The 17,694-nt window shown below is 39.0% G+C and overlaps 1 protein-coding gene across 6 annotated transcripts in view; it reads left to right on the forward strand.

Moving 5' to 3' along the window:
* BBOF1 (basal body orientation factor 1) overlaps positions 1-17,694 on the forward strand; it is a 51,735-nt gene that overhangs the window by 15,060 nt on the left and 18,981 nt on the right. For 3 of the 6 annotated variants that reach the window (XM_045807831.2, XM_045807833.2, XM_087856126.1), the window contains 7 exons: positions 5,927-6,007; positions 8,669-8,739; positions 9,739-9,883; positions 10,968-11,461; positions 13,511-13,612; positions 17,273-17,347; positions 17,517-17,667. In XM_045807831.2, the coding sequence (XP_045663787.2) occupies positions 5,927-6,007; positions 8,669-8,739; positions 9,739-9,883; positions 10,968-11,461; positions 13,511-13,612; positions 17,273-17,347; positions 17,517-17,646 (1,098 nt within the window). In that variant the 3' untranslated portion in view covers positions 17,647-17,667. The remainder of the gene's footprint in view (positions 1-5,926; positions 6,008-8,668; positions 8,740-9,738; positions 9,884-10,967; positions 11,462-13,510; positions 13,613-17,272; positions 17,348-17,516; positions 17,668-17,694) is intronic. The other 3 variants (XM_087856127.1, XM_045807832.2, XM_087856125.1) reach the window with 2 other exon arrangements.

Genomic DNA, 17,694 nt, shown 5'->3' on the forward strand with positions numbered 1-17,694 from the left:
GCCTCTTAAATAACAACAACAACAACAACTTGCTAAATGAGTGATATAAGGCAACCATCTAAAACTAAATCCTTTCATGGAATTCATAGAATCATAGAACTGGAAGAAAATTTAGGGCCTATTTAAGCCATTCTACAGATAAGAAAATAGACAAAAAGATGTTAAGTGACTTTCATGGTAAGTTGTAGAGCTGGCAGCAGAAGCCTGGTGAACTGAATCCCAGTCCAGTACCACTAGTCCTGCTCCCTCTATTTCTACGCCTGCTTTAGTAACCTGTTACTGCAGAAAGAATGACTGCCAAATCTAGAGCTTAAAACCATAATAAACATTTGTTAAAAGCACAATTTCCATGGGTCAGAAATTTGGGAGCAGTTTAATCGGGAAGTTCTGGTTCAGGGCCCTTCATGAAGTTGCAATCAAGATATTAGCCAGGGCTTCAGTCATCTGGAGGCTTGATTAGAGCTTGAAGATGGGTTCCCAGGCGCCAACTCACATGCTGTCAGGTTGGGGCCAGTAATTACTAGGTGGCCTCAACATCTTCCCATGGGGGCCTACAAAGGGGCCCTGAGCATCCTCACAATTTGGTCAGTGAGTTTACCTAAAGCAAGTAATCCCAAAGAAAGCCAGACAGAAGCTATCCCTCTCTTGACCTAGCCTTGGAAATCATAGAAGTTGTGGATTTTTTTTTCTTTCAAGATTTTATTTATTCATTCGACAGAGATAGAGACAGCCAGCGAGAGAGAGAACACAAGCAGGGGGAGTGGGAGAGGAAGAAGCAGACTCATAGCGGAAGAGCCTGATGTGGGGCTCGATCCCATAACGCCGGGATCACGCCCTGAGCCAAAGGCAGATGCTTAACCGCTGTGCCACCCAGGCGCCCCTGTGGCTGTATTTTAAAACCACCACACCACCACAGTCCAAAGTATGTATTGATGCAGGAATGTTCTGATCACCTCCCTGAAGAATCTTCTTTAGTATTTCTCTATTGTAAAACCCAGTATTGTCCAGATGCGTTGTGTGAAAGTCACAACCTTACACCTCCTTTGCAACACCTATTTTCAACTTTTACTACACCTTCCCATGTGCACCCCCTTTAACCCACCTAAACTGGATATTTACTCATCTCTGAAGTCCTTTCTGCCATTTTTACTTAGTTCACACCGTTTCTTTTATCTGGAATATACTTCCAATAGATCTTTATCCATTAAAATCTTAACCTACCCTTCAAAGGCACAGCTCAAATGCATGTTCTCTATAAGGTGGTCCCCGAGAGTCATGTTTAAAAGTATTAACTTTCTTTAAAAAAAAAAAAGTAATAATTTTCTTCCTTCCATTTATGATCTCTTGGATGAAACTTGAGGGTGTTAAGTGAAATTAATCAGAAAGATAAATACTTTATGATATCACTTATATGTATAGCTGAACTCAGAGAAACAGAGTAGATTAGAGTTACCCGGCTGGTAGGGAGAGGGTTATAAGGAGATACTGGTCAAAGGATACAAACTTCCAATTCTAAGATTGACAAATTCTGGGGAATCTAATGTACAGCATGGTGATTATAGCTACTAATCCTGTATTATACACTTGGAAGTCGCTAAGAAAGTAGTTCTTTTTTTTTTTTTTAAGATTTTATTTATTTATTTGACAGAGATAGAGACAGCCAGTGAGAGAGGGAACACAAGCAGGGGGAGTGGGAGAGGAAGAAGCAGGCTCATAGCGAAAGAGCCTGATGTGGGGCTCGATCCCAGGACTCTGGGATCACGCCCTGAGCCAAAGGCAGACGCTTAACCGCTGTGCCACCCAGGCGCCCCAAGAAAGTAGTTCTTAAATGTTCCTACCACAAAAAAGAAATGGCAGTTAGGTGACAGTATGAAGGTGTTAGCTAATTCTATAGTGGTAATCATTTTGCAATATAGAAGTGTGTCAGATCAACACACTGGACATCTTAGATTTATACAATGTTATGTATCAATTTACCTCATAAAGCTGGAAAAAAGGGAAAACATAAAAAGATTATTAGCAAAAAAAGTAATTTTCTTTGTGGGTTTTCATAGCATTTTGTATCTCTTTTATACTCCGTAGCCCATTCTACCTTGACATATTTCTCATTTGTCTTATCTCTCCGAGATTACAGTCTTTGAGGCATGAACAGTATCGTTCCTTTGTATTCATTGAAATACAAGACACGCAGTAATGCTTAATAAATCTTTGTTAAATGCTGAGTAGGTCTTTTCATTAAAAATGTAATTGAAGGACTATCAAGTCTTCTACTAACTAGATGGGAGAAATCCTTTCATAATGCATATGTGTATCAAATCATCATAATATACTCTGGAACTACTTCACTGTCAATAATTCCTCAGAAAAGCTTAAAACTTTTCTAAAAGGAATATCAAAAAGAATTTTTTATGTGAAAATGCTGAAGACTGACTCAAGAACCGTAACTTTTTAGGAACTCTCAAAATAGCTCTTGGAAGTATAGGTATACATTCTGAATCGAAGTGCATTAACTAGCGCGTAGTCTAGTGGGCCGCGGTGTGATTTCTTTTTTAAGAACAATATTGCCACCTAATGGAGAAATCGATTGCAGACTTTTCAAAACGGACCATGGGCCGGGAAGATTAAAAATTCAAAGGCAAAAGATACTGGGCCACGGGGAAAAAATAAGGTGGTTCTCTGGAATCCCAAATATGGAAGAATTAAGGCAGATGTAGGGGCCCATGAACTAAAAATGGGAAGGGGGTGTATACATAAAAGAAGAAAATTAATTATACTGTATATATAGGATTCACTGTACAAATTAAAAGAGGCTAATTAAATTTAGATTATCACAAGGTATCCAAAGCATAACTTTTAAAGAAAAAATGATTTCTATCTATGTGATTAACAGAAGGAGTATACATTGGTAGGTTGCAGTTATTACTTTTAATAATTTGTTTTAGTTTTTCTTCTTTTGACAAAGTGATAATACCCATTTCAGCAAATCTACTTATAAAAAAGAAGAAAATTAAAAGCCCTCCCCTGACGATTATACTACCTAGAGATAACTGGTTAATAATTTGGTGTATTTTCTTTCCGTTTTTCTTCCTCTATGTAGAAACATTTAAAAATATATGGTATTTTTTTTTTAAATGAGGTCATTATGGGGCGCCTGGGTGGCTCAGTCAGTTAAGCAGCTGCCTTTGGCTCAGGTCATGATCCTGGAGTCCCACGATCAAGTCCCACATCAGCTCCCTGCTCAGTGGGGAGTCTGCTTCTCCATCTGTCCCACAACCTGCTCTCATGCTCTCTCTCACTCTGTTTCTCTCAAATAAATAAAAAAATAAAATCTTTAAAAAAAATAAATGAGGTCATTATGTACAAACTATTAGCCTGACTGTTTTTCTTTTGTTGTGAACATTTTTCAATGCCATTACATATTTTTCTACAAAATCTTTTGACTAGATGCATGGAATTCCACCGGGTAGATGGATCATGATTTATTTTTTTATTTTTATTTATTTTAAGATTTTATTTATTCATTTGACAGAGATAGAGACAGCCAGCGAGAGAGGGAACACAAGCAGGGGGAGTGGGAGAGGAAGAAGCAGGCTCCTAGCAGAGGAGCCTGATGTGGGGCTCGATCCCATAACGCCGGGATCACGCCCTGAGCTGAAGGCAGACGCTTAACCGTTGTGCCACCCAGGTGCCCCTATTTTTTTATTTTTAAAAAGATTTTATTTATTTATTGAACGAGAGAGGGAGATAGAGAGGTGGGGGAGGGGCTGAGGGAAACAGAAAAGAGAGAATCTCAAGTGAACTCCACGCTCAGCACAGAGCCCAACACAGGGCTCAATCCCATGACCCTGAGATCATGACCTGAGCCAAAATCAAGAGTCCAAAGCTCAACCAACTGAGCCACCCAGGGGCCCCAACATATCATGATTAATTGGTCCCTTGTTGGACATCTGGACTGTTTTCTTTTTGAAGAATATGTAAAAATCTTTTTTTAAAGATTATTTATTTGAGAGAGAATATGAGCAGTAGTGGGGTGGGGCAGAGGGAGAGGGAGAAGCAGACTCCCCGCTGAGCATGGAGCCCGATGTGGGACTCCGTCCCAGGACCCTGAGATCATGACCTGAGATGAAGGCAGACGCTTAACTGACTGAGCTGCCCAGGTGCCCCTGGACTTCTTTCTAATTTTCCATTATTATACACGGTGATGAACATCCAAGTAACAATGTTTTTCTACATCTGTAATTAGCATTTAGGATAACTTCTTAGAGGTGGAATTTTTTTTTTTTAAAGATTTTATTTATTTATTGTCAGAGAGAGAGTGAGAGAGAGAGGCAGGCAGAGGGAGATGCAGTTTCCCTGCTGAGCAAGGAGCTCACTGTGGGACTCGATCCGAGGACCCTGGATCATGACCTGAGTCAAAGGCAGATGCTTAACTGAGTGAGCCACCCAGGCATTCCAATCAGAGGTGGAATTTATAGGTTAAAGAACATAAACTTCTAAAGGTTTTTGATAGGCATTACCTAACTATCTTTTGAAAGATTTGTTAATTTATGGATTTTTGAGAGTCCAATGGCATATGAAAGGTCCATCCCTGCACACACGAAGATGATAGACTGTTTCCATAAACTTGTATATTGACGTTAATTTTCGGTCTTTAATGATGTAAGAGGCCATTTAAAAAAATTGTACAAGAAATACAGGGAGAAAGAACATCTGAAAGAGATCATATAAAACGGAGATTTAATACAATTAGGACAGAGATCACAGGAAAATTGTTAAGTATAAGGAAGGATGATAGTAGATATAATAATAACTAGCTTTCATATTAAACGGTTACTATTCTAGGTACTTTACACGTATTGTTTGTTATTTAATCCTTGCCACACCCTATGAGCTAGTTACTATTATTATTCTTTTTATTCCTGGAAACCTGAGAAGTTAAGTGATTTGCCCAGAGTAAAACAGCTGGCAAGTGAGAAAGATTTGTGTCTTGGGGAAACCCTTCTCTACTGCCTTTTCTATGGCATAAAGATTGGATTGAGTATGCCTATTTCAGCCTGATTGATTGCCAGGAAATGTAGACTATAGGATCGTTGCTTTAAATTAGTTTACCTTTCTTTGCCTAGAGAGTTTTATGTCCTTTTTTTCCCATGTATACATGTTTTGAGGACAGAAGGATCTGTCTGTGGGAATCATAGGGAGATGTGTTTTAGATTAATACTAGGAAGAATTTTCTAAAAATGGAAACTATGAAATGCTAGTCTAATGAATTAATGAGATTTGAATTAGTGCTACTTCTGTCTCTAGATATTTTTCTCATAGAAGGAATCCTGTACTAAGTGGGAAATTACATGTAGTGTGACTCTTAAGATCCCTTTCTATTTTAAAATAGTATTTTTTTAAAAGCTTATTTATTTAAATAATCTTTACACCCAACATGGGGCTTGAACTCATGCTCTCTCTCACTCTGTCTCTCTCAAATAAATAAATAAAATCTTAAAAAAAAAGCAAATGAGGTCATTATGTACAAACTGTTAACCTGACTTTTTTACTTTTATTGTGAACATTTTTCTAGAGTTGCACAGTCAAGAGTTGCATGAACACCCCGACTGAGGTGGCATATCAGGTGCCCCAATTCTAAAATATTATGATTCTGTGAGTCCACATGATATTTGAAAAATATGATTATGAGAACAACTTGTCCTGGGAACTATTGTTCATGAACAGCGTTTTAAAAACTCAATACTGATTTTGCAAGTCTGTAGAAGATTGGTCAGAAAGATGGTACTCACGGGCAGGGACATGGAATTTTCTGTGTTCAGGATTAAGAAATAATGTGTAACAGAAAATGTTTGTTTATTGAGAATTTTCCAGGAATGTGCCTCAATCACCACCATTTCCTATTGCTCTTTTATTGTTTTAATTACAGCTGAAGGAGAATTTGAGAAATACAGAACGGAAACATCAGGAGACTCTTAGAAGACTGGAAGGCAGGTTTTTTGAAGAAAAGGTATGACATTTTCGAGTTAGTTAAGAAATATTTTGTTAACAAAAAAGAAATATTTTGTTTACTAAAAGCATAAAAGTATCTATATGCATTCTGAGACATGTCAACTTTCCTTTGGATCTTATTAGAGAATTGTTTATGAGATCACAGCAGATTAAAAAAAGAAAAACAGGGAAAATGAAACCTGTTCAAGATATCTCAATGTTTAGTCTTTTTCCCCCTCCTAGTTAGAGATTCTTTTTTTTAAAAGATTTTATTTATTTATTTTTGAGAGAGAGAGGATGAGCATGAGTAGGGGGAGGGGGAGGGGAGGAAGAGGGGGGAAGGGGAAAGAGGGAGAGAGGGAGAGGGGGGACATGGGGAGAGGGGGAGAGAGAGAAGCACACTCCCTGCTGAGCAGGGAGCCTGATGCAGGACTTAATCTCAGGACTCTGGGATCATGACCAGAGCTGAAGGCAGATGCTTAACCAACTGAGCCACCCAGGTACCCCTAGTTAGAGATTCTTGAAATCCTCAAGAGGGATTATCATCTTACCAAGGTTTCAGGACACGCCCCCCTCAGCTTGGTGTTCCCCTGGTGGAAGGAGAGCCCCACGTACCACATTATGTAGGGGGGATACGATGGGAGAGGTCACTCTGGTACACATGAAGGTGTTTCCCTAGTCAAGCCAAGCTAAACTAAACTAAGGATGTTAATAAAAGGGGGCTCAAAAATGTTCCTTAGCTTATCACAAACTTCTGTGTCTCTCTGTGCCTCTGACGTTAATTCTCCAAATTGTGGGAAGTGCATTGGAACACTTCTCTTCTACAAAATCATTTCAGAGGAGCCATGGTTTTTCTTTAATTGTTGTAATTTTTCCTTTTTGGGAAGAACTGACAGATTTTCCTCAGAAATTGGTAGGGATGTAGCAAGGTGAGGGTGGGGCAAATAAGTACTCATATGAGGTTTAGATAAAGGATTTGCTTCAAAAAGTGGCTCTAGATTGCCAGTTTATGTAACCTAGGAGTGGGCCAGGAGCAGCATCTTGGTGCTTTCCCCCTGGGCACTTCCTGGCACTGTTAGGAATGCAAGTCCTCAGGAATGGGCTGCTCTCAACTGCCTTTTCCCTCTGTCCCACCCTAAGCTTGATCTCTTCTCTGCTAACTATAGCACTCTACAAACAAAGGTTAGGTGTGCTTGGTCAGTTTATAGAATACCTGACTGACAGTGCTTATGTAAATAGGATTTTTATGTCTGGAAGTAGGTGGCTGCTGGCCTTTTCCTTCATAGTTGCAAGATAGTTAATGCAGCTCTGAGATTTGTCTGTGTTTAAGGCAGGAAAAAGAGAGGCTCCAGCTGTGTCTGTCCTTTTTGATCTGCAAACCATGAAAGCTTTCCCAGAAACTCTTGGCAGATTTCTTCTTACATCTATCTCGTTGGCCAGAACCATGTTATATTGAATGCTGGGAAAGTGAGTGTGTTGTTTTTCTAGGCCCTAGTGGAAGCTGGGAAGGAAAAGGGAGGATGGGAATGAGTGTTGGGATGGCCAGCCGCAGCTGGAGCCGTCTCACCATGTCAGGTGTAAACCTCCTGGTTAGGTACGAACTCCTGCGCTGGTGTGAACCCCAGTGCTGCTGGTTGATGGCAGTGGGCTTTCCAGTCAGCCTGTTTATTCATCCATACTGTAGCACTCTCCACCCGACCACATGAAGGACTCCCCTCAGGTTATTGGTGTTTTGCCTCTCCATTTAATCCTTTCTGTTCCTTGAACAGCCAAGCTCTTTCCCAATGGTATACTTTTGTACTTTGCCGTTCCTTTCTGGAATGTTCTTCCTCCAGCTCTGGCTCTTCTCATTCTTCAGAACTTAAATGTCATTTCCTCAGAGACGGATTCCCTAAACCCCAACCTAAAAGAATCTCCCTCAATTACTGTCTGTGTCATTACCTCGCTTTCTACATTGACAGCATTTATCACAGTCTATTAATTCTCTTATGTGTTTACTTGTTAGGGAGGCGGTATAGCGTCACATTGCCTGCTCTAAATCTTTGCTCTGCCATTTACTACTTATCTGACTCTGGGCGGGTCACTAACCTCTCCTTCCCTCTCATTTCCTCAGTCCTTGTTTTTGGGGCTAATAGTAGTGTCTAATTCTTAGGGTTGTTGTGAGAAGTAATTAATAAAGTAAAGCTCTTAGAACCATGCCTGGCACATGGTAAATACTCAGTGCATTTTAATTATTATCGTTGCTTGGATCTCACCTAGAATATACGGTAAGATTTTATCTGGGATTTTATCTGTTTTTTCACCACAGAATTTCCAGCATCTAAAAAATCTGGTACAATATTAGTGCTCAATACGAGTGTTTTGCATAAGTAAATAGATGACTCTCACCACATTGTATTTAGCAGAAATTTTTCCCGGCTCTGCTTTTCAACACTGATGTAGAATTTTTTTGGTATTTTCATGTCATGTCGCTTCTTTAACGGGGAGACCCGGAGGTACCCTGAGGTTCCCGTGTTCACACTCTCCTCTTTGCTATCTCCTCCACAAGTATTTGGAGTTTTCACACCAGCTCATGTGACAGGAGTATTTTATTTGACATTATGAAATCAATATTTCATTTTTTGATGTGTAAATTTTTTAGAAATATAACTGTATTAAAATAGCCTATTTTCTTTTTTAGCACCGACTAGAACAAGAGGCTGAAAAGAAGATAATAATGCTGGCCGAGAGAGCTCACCATGAAGCTGTTGTGTAAGAGACTGCTGTCTCTTTTTCCTTTCTCATAGCCTCTCTGACCTCTTTGCTGGTCTGTTTTGTTATTATTATGTTGTCTTCCCCCTTCTCTGCTGGTTTGCTTTCTTCAAAAAAATTTTTTTTAAAGATTTTATTTATTTATTCGACAGAGTTAGAGACAGCCAGCGAGAGAGGGAACACAAGCAGGGGGAGTGGGAGAGGAAGAAGCAGGCTCATAGTGGAGGAGCCTGATGTGGGGCTCGATCCCATAACGCTAGGATCACGCCCTGAGCCGAAGGCAGACGCTTAACCGCTGTGCCACCCAGGCGCCCCTTCTTTCTTCAAATTTTGTTGTTTACTTTCCCTCACTGTTTCTTTCTCTTTGTGTCCCGGCCCCTTTCCCACCCACCCTTTCTGTACCAGGGTGGTGTGGAGGAAAGAACCCCGGCTTTGAAGTTAGACTTTGGTTCCCAACATGTATACTGACTGACTCACTCACTGTCAGAAGATTTCCTTAGTTTTTTGAAATTAAAAGTTCTTCATCTAAAAATGCGGATAATCATAGCAACTGTACAGAGTTGTCACGAGGTATGTTAGTGAAAGTAACACTTAATTGTGTTGTGTTAATAAATAAACTCCCAAGTCTCAATGGTTTAGTTCTTGCTCACTTAACAATCCAATGTGAGTCTGATCGCTTTCCTTGAGCGGTGATTCAGGTACTGGGGCTGCTTCCATCTTGGACTTCTTCACATGCAGTCATATGGACAGGAGAGAGCATGGGAAATTCCTGTCTGCTGCTCTTAACTGCCTTGGACTGGAAGTGACACGTAACTTTTCACTTTCCCGTTGGTGAGAACTTAGTCATAAGATCCCCACCTGACTGTCGAGTACCCACCATTAACTAAATAAGTGGTGGTCATTATTTTTAATATTGGGGGATAAGGCAATCACTGTTCTAGTTTGGTAATATCTAATACTTAGGCCTGTGTTTTGGGATCTTATATCTATCTATTTCAGGCAATTGAACAATGCTGGAAGAGCTGTTTTTAAAGAGAATGTTTATCTCCAGAAAGCTCTCGCATACCATCTGAAGGAAGCTGATGCTCTACAAAAAAACTCCCAGAAGTTGCAAGAGACTCAGACTTTCCTTCTGCATCAAAAGGTTCCCACTCCATTTAGACTTCATTTCCTATCTTTCTGCTTTTTGTTTGTTTAAGGATTGGGTTGGTAAGTATGAAAAATTGAGTATAATAAGGACAATGGGACCATTTTTCTTCTGTCTGAATGATGTACCTTTCTTATCTGAAGGGATTAATTACAAGAATGACATAAGAAGCATTTGACTTGGCTTTTTAAGGAATGTATCAGAAACATAACTCCTATCCTCTACTGCTGTAGAATACTCATTTTACTTTACTTAGCTTAGAGTTGGTCTCTGAATCACTTAGGAATAGGTTCGGCTGTAGCAGCCCTGACAACAAGGGCCTTACCATGTAAGGGTTTATTCTCTCCCCTAAAGGAAGTCTGGAGGTTAGCAATCCGGAGCTGGAATGGTAGTGACACAAAGTGGACAGAACTCAGTTTCCTTAACTGTGCTGTGCAGTGTGTGGCTGACATCCCCAAAGTCACTTCACGGCCCAAAGCAGCTGCTAGAACTCTAACCATTACTCAAACAGCAGGAAGAAAAAAGGACAAGGAGGAAAAAAGTATGCCCCTCCCTTTAGAGGTGTTCCTGGCAGTCCTGCACACACTTCTACATTTCATTGACCAGAACTTAGCTACATGGCTTTGCTGAACTGCAACGGAGACTGAGAATTTTCGGTTGGGCTTCCTGCCTTTCTGAATAAAATTAGAGTTTTATCACTAAGAAGGAAAGGGAAAATGAAAAAGAAATAGGCAACTAGCCTATGGCTGAGGATAGGAAACAATTTCCAGTATATAGTTGTTAATGTGTTACTGTATAGTCTTACTAATTTTGAAATTACCCTTTTCGATAATACAAAATATTTAAACTTTCAGAATTTTAGAGGAAGGACAGTTTCTTACTTAGCAAAAGTAGTGGCCTTCACAAGCTCAGAGAAGAACCCTTGGATGTTTTTTACTCTCCATACACAGAACACCAAATATCACCATCTCAACCTGGCGGCAGATTTAAATCTCATGAAGTAATGAAAATTAGTGAGGAACTTTTAAGTTCTGAAATTGACTAAAAAAAAATCTCTCGCCTCTCTCATCTTTGTTTTTAGGAGATCAATGATCTGTTGGTTAAGGAAAAGATTATGCAACTTACCCAACAAAGATTGCAAATCCAGACTCTTCAGAAGAAGGTGGTAAGCTTGGAGACTGCCCTGAGCTGTATGACCAGAGAGTTTGAGACTGAAGTTTGTAAAATGCAGCAACAGGCAACGATAGAGAACGAAGCAGGGCAGGTTGAAATTGACAAGCTGCAGCAGCTTCTCCAGATGAAGGACAGAGAAATGAACCGCGTAAAGAAGCTGGCCAAGAACATACTGGATGAGAGAACAGAAGTGGAAAGGTTCTTTTTAGATGCTCTACACCAAGTGAAGCAACAGATCCTATTTAACAGGAAGCATTATAAACAGGTAGCACAAGCTGCTTTCAATTCTAAAATGAGAGAGGCATGTGCAGGAAGAACAGAATATCCCAAAATCCGAACGTTTGATGGCAAAGAGCACAGCACCAATAGTGTGAATCAAGATCTTATGGAGGCTGAGAAGTGGTACTAATCATGCCTTTAATATTTTATCTTTTGTGCTATTTTTGTGCCCTTTAGAGAAATAGGAACCCTCAGAAGTACAGTTTGCTAATATCTAAATATTGAATACATTACTCCTTAAGTTATTTGAGGACAGGAACTATCTTACTCATCTTTATAATCCCTATGGTTAGGACAGTGTGTGGGGCTTAGTAGGTATTCTTAGTAGATTCCCTTTTTTTCATCACAGAGACGTCTTAAAGAGACTAGATCATTTGTTCCATAGAATGTCATTGTAATATCTTTTAACGTGTTCTTTTTTTTTACTTTCTGTAAATTCATTATAAAGGTTTGATCAGATTCCGTTTCAACATTTTTGATAAGCATACTGTCATGAATATTTTATAATGTTCCCTTTACTATTCTGAGATGAAATTCATAGGTAATAATATCTAACTAAACATATAATTTAAAAAACCAATATAACAGTTCTTTGTAATAATCCTTTATTGTACAGAACTGTCCCATGGATTGGAGGACATCCAGTAGTGTGCCCCCACCATTGTATTAACCAAAAGTCCCCACAAGTTTCCAAAATAAGCTTCAGAGATCTACTGCCACTCTGATAAAGGTAGCAGAATGCTTGACACAGTTGTAGACTGTGTACAATGTTTCCTGTTAGCATTTTTGTCTGTCAGTGCATTCTTAAACCATAAAGTATAGTGCATTTTAAAGATTATTCTGAAAAAAAAGTCTTGTATCCCAGTGCAACTAGGTTCTTCAAAGAACCTTAACCTTAATTCAAGAAACTTAAAAGGGCTCCCTACTACTCTGTACTAAATATCTTATTAACAGTGCTTCCAAATGAGTTTTCTGTTTTGTTTTATAATGGGCTGATTTGTAGGGTCTTTTAAATCATATAGATGTTGGGAAGGTTGGACATGGTCTGTGGCTTCTGAAAGATGAGACTCTTAAAAAATGTCTATACTATCATTTTAAAAACTTTTTGCCATATTCAGAAGTTTGTTACTTCTGTTACCAAGAGGTTCACTGTGATTTCCTTTTTTTTATTTAATATGTCAAGCAAGTTGAGTCTCTACCATACATAAGGCAGTTTCTTTTCTATTTTTGTCTCCACAGTGGTAAGTAAGTTTTCAGAGGGAGGTATATAAAATGATTCTCCACATTGTTATTGCAGCAACTGGACTCTTCCCCTTCTGCCCTCTGTGTGACATTTTTGCTACTGAACAACTTCTCATCTTAACCTCAGTGTTCTATTGCTTGTACCAGCAGGGCAGATATGGTGATTAAAATATTACATCATCTGCTTAAGAGGCAGATTGGGGAAGGAAAGTTGAAGTATACGGTGATCATAAGGCAAAACCTAAACTTTTAAAGAAAACTACCCCAATTGACCTATATGCGAAAACATTTCTTACATTGTCCAACATCAGTATTCTCTACAGTGTCAGCCAGCTTTCATAAATAGCAAATAGATTACAGATCATCTGGGAAAGTGGTAGTATAGATAAAGACCTGCCTGGAAAGCTTAGCTGCAGATTTATTTGGAGGTAAAAAAATAGGCTAGATAAGTTATGTGTTATTTTCTAAATGTACCTCTTGTCACTCTGTTTTCATAGCAAAATATCTGATACAAAAAGAAATGTTAAAAGGAATTTAGCCATAATCTCACCTTGTAAATAACTGTTTTTTGTTGTTGTGTGGTTCCTTTGGTCTTTGTATCTCAATGCACGTTATATTACAACTTTCTATTTTGCTTATTTGCTTAATGTTTGAGCACAAACCTTTTTCTTATTATAGCTTTTCTTATTTTTATCTTAATGATTACATAACAATTCAGAATGGCTAGCATATTGATATCCTTTTCAACTTTTCAACTATGATTTTGTAACAGACACAGTTTGCTTTGTAGTCATTACATTTGGAAGCCTCTTAATATTCAGTTATGGTTTGGAAATTTTCTCATGTTTACATATTTCATATTTTTTAAAAAGATGAGATGCTTACTTTGACTATATTTTTGTTTCATTTTTTTTCCTTGAAATTCTTCAGGACCAATATTCAAGGAAATGTGGATATTGGAGATTTGACCTGGGAGCAGAAGGAGAAAGTCTTGAGATTGCTTTTTGCGAAAATGAATGGTTTTGTTCCTAGGTAACACCCTATTTCTGTAGCGAAATACCAAATTGTCATCAAACCTAGATATCATATAAGAACAATGAACTTACTCTCACTTAGAATTAAAGGAATGGGAAAGGACCAGAAAATATAAAGCGGTCATACTGCTTAGCACCTGCCACTCCCAGAGATGAATGGGAGACGAATGAAAGAACACGAAAATGAAAGATGAGTTAGAATTAAAAGGGAGGGAGAAAAGAGCTTGGATGTTGAAGGTAATGCTTGCTGGGAAGGTACGATGTTGTTCAGCTGAGTTGAGTGGTCACTGAAGAGAAGCACAGTAATTGGTAAGATTTTATTGGTTTGCGAAGATAAGTAAATGATTTTTAAGCTGATTATGAATCAAGAGAACCTCTAATACCAAGAAAAAGACCTAGAAAAGAAAACAGAAGTCCACAGATATTCCAAGTAATTATTTTTGATGATTCATTTCACTCTCTTTCTCCGCTATGTTTTATTGGTGACTATAACCCTGGTAATGAACTACAAAGTGACGATAATAAATCAACACTTATTAATTGCTTACATGCTTGGTACTATGTTAGGTATTATGGGCATTCAAAGGAATTAAGAGACATTGCCCTTGATCTCAAAGAGTTTATAATCCAGTTGCCCAAACAAAACCAAAAGGCAAAGAAAAAAGTTAGGTGGCACAATAAACATCATTGGAGTTCAGACAATGTGCCAGTGGCCTACAGTAGTCAGGGAAGACTTCAGTCAGGAAGACTTAAAGAGTATGACTCTGCAGGGTGCTTTGTAGGAGAAAGTAGTAGAGTGGGAAGGGTACATCAGTCAAGGGGCTTAATACACAACTTAAGCAGAAGCCCAGAGGTAGCAATGCAGGTGGGGTGTTTGGGGGTCATCAAGGAAACACTTCCCAGCTTGAAGAAATTTGATGGTACTAAAGAGTAATTAATACTTAGAAATAAGGTTGGATCTATAGATTAAATTATGATGAGCCTTAAAAACCATGCCAGAAACCCAAATCTTACACCACTGTATATTCTGGAATAGTGTAACACACTTTCCTTTTCTGCCTTGAAGGAATAAAAGAGCAATAAGCCCTACTCTCATACTGTCTCACTGGAAGGGTTCACAGGCCACTGTTCTCAGAGCTGACCTGAACCTGATGCAGTGACACTTAGGGCGGACCACAGGACAGAAGTAGAGTTGGGAACCTGCAGAAGCCACCATGCTCCTCTGGAAGTGTGGCGGTGCTGGGGTAGGCGGGAATGGAAGCCATCAGAGAAAAGGGACAAACTGAGACACTAAGGAAGGAGAAATAGGACTTGGTGATAGAAGACAAAAGGAAGGGTGGGGGAATGGGATAGGCCGGTGATGGGTAGTAAGGAGGGCACATATTGCATGGCGCACTGGGTGTTATACACAACTAATGAATCATCGAGCCTTACATCGAAAACTGGGGATGTACTGTATGGTGACTAACATAATATAATAAAAAATCATTATAAAAAAAAAAAGACAAAAGGAAGAAAGAAAGCAAAGTGTAAAAGTTTAAGGTGTTTAGCTTAGAAATGCAAGAATGGTGGTAAGAAAGGCAAATGAAAAATCTGGAAAGCCAGCATGAGGGAAATGTTTATTTAGTCTGTCCATTAAGTCATTAGCAAATAAATACATATTGGGTACCTACTACTTATTGAGAATATACTGTTGAGCAAATAAAGACATCATTCCTAATCTCAGGGAGTTCATAGTCTACGTGGAAGAAAACATTATTCAAATCATCACACAAATATAAAAGTAGAACTATGACATTGGCTCAAAGGAGTGGTTTATAGTGGTAAGAGCCTAGATTAGGGGAATCTGACCTAACTAAAGAGTTCAGGTTAAGTTTCTAAGGAAGTAAAAGCTTGAGCTGACCTCTAAAAGGTAAATAGGAGCAGAGGGTGAAGGAAAAAACACTCTGGGCAGAAGAAATAGGAGTATTTTCAGTGTTGAATTGGAGATGATGGCAATATATTGAAGTGAAAAATACTCAAGGCATTTGTAAATAGGGACTGGAGTACATGTGAGTTTAGGGAGGGAGATTTGAGGATTTTTAGTGAAAACTGGTAGTTGAGTATAGGAGAGTGGCCGAAGGATGAAGAGTAAAGGGCTGAGGCTAGGAATAACCACTAAAATAAACAGGAGAACAAGGAAGAGGACAAGGAAGAGAGCAGAGTGTAAAGAATTATAGGTTAAATGGAAAATGGAGGACTTTGAAATGGACTTTGTGTCCCTGGTAGCCTTCCAAAGTTTTGTTTTTCATTTTTTATTAAGAGGTGGAGGCAGAATCCATCCAGACTACAGGTACAGAATGTCTGTCTCATTGTGAGTTGACTTTTCTGCACCCCAAGAAACAACCAGAGTTCTAGTTCCACACTGTGGTTTTCAACACTGGAAAAACAAAGGAATTTGAGTAGAAATATTTTACACCAAAGCAGTGAACTTAAATCTGACCACAACGGAACAAGTCTAAGCCTGTTGGAATCTCATGCCGGAGTTGGATGAAGGGCAAAGATGGGAATAGAGTAGTGAAATGTGAGGTGAAGAAGAGTTTAATGAGAAGGCTCAAGCCAGAGGGGGGAGGAATTAGATGATGAATGATCAAGGCAAGGACAGTAACTAGAAAGTTTACGAGTTCAGTTGACTGTATGATTGTGACCCTAACAGTAGGATATTTTTCTTTGTGCTTAAACAAAGTCAAGGAGTATAACCAATAAATTGTACTCTTTAGTGCATCGGCAATCACTGTGGCTATAACTCAGGTACTAGTAGTATCCAAAGGACATTTTTTAAATGCGTCATTATTAGACGATGTAATATGGCCATATTTTGAATGAGTTTATCCTGCTTTCATATACCTAATTGAAGACCAGTTTTAGGAGTAGAGTATGTGTCTTTATCTGCTGGCAAATCAACCTATTATACTTTGTATAATCCTGTTAAGCTCATTTTCCATTAAAATATTGAATCGGTGATATGATTATTTCCTGTTCTTAAACCGGACTTTCCAACGTAAAAGGAGAAATTTCATGCTGGGTCTATCTCCACTGGGTAATTTTTCTATGTTCTGAGGTTCTTTTTGTGGGAAGGGAATTTTTCTGGTCCTGTTTCTTTCTTTTTTTTTTTTTTTTTAAAGATTTTATTTATTTATTCGACAGAGATAGAGACAGCCAGCGAGTTAGGGAACACAAGCAGGGGGAGTGGGAGAGGAAGAAGCAGGCTCATAGCGGAGGAGCCTGATGTGGGGCTCGATCCCATAAAGCCGGGATCACGCCCTGAGCCGAAGGCAGACGCTTAACCGCTGTGCCACCCAGGCGCCCCTCTGGTCCTGTTTCTAAGCAGTACTCTGGTTTAGTCTTAGCCATCACCGTTAATAGCTGTTGTATGTGTATCATCATCATGATCATCTCCATAAATATTCCCATTTAAGTTCAACATGTCTCAACTTTAAGAGAAAACAAGTTTATATTAACTTGCCTAACATTATACTGCCTCTATGTATGTGTAAAGCTCAATTTTGAAAATAAAAAGTTCATCCAACTGAAGCATTTCATTTAGCACTTTAAAAGCGTAGTTGAAATATGGGGCATGAGGAGACACTAACTCATTGCTAACTTTTACCTACCACAGGAAATACAGTCGGCGTTCTAGGCCTCCAGTTCCAGACTATGTTGTTCCTGATGATGGAGAGACAAAGGAATTTGGGTAAGATCTCTCTTGACAAAGCAATGACTGTGGGCCTGAACACAACCGTCGTGGGAACATTTTAAATGTGCTAGAACTGAGTGGGAGTTACATGTCAAGTCAGTTGCTCTGAACCAAGTTCCATGTGTATGTGGTTGCTGACAGGTCTGTCATTTTGTTATTACTACAGGGATGACAGTAAGCTTCAAGATCAAACCTTCATCACTCAGCAAGTACCAGTCTCAGACTCTTCTGGTGAAGTGGTGATACCCAATATTCAGAAAGGATCACGAGAGTCTGACATAGTAAGCAGTCTATAGTCTAACCAAACAATACACATAGTAAGTGCTACTTTTCCCCGTGCAACT

Source organism: Ursus americanus, chromosome 26 (genome assembly GCF_024610735.1).
Source record: "Ursus americanus isolate L20-20 chromosome 26, mUrsAme1.1.p, whole genome shotgun sequence".
Lineage (NCBI taxonomy): Eukaryota > Metazoa > Chordata > Mammalia > Carnivora > Ursidae > Ursus > Ursus americanus.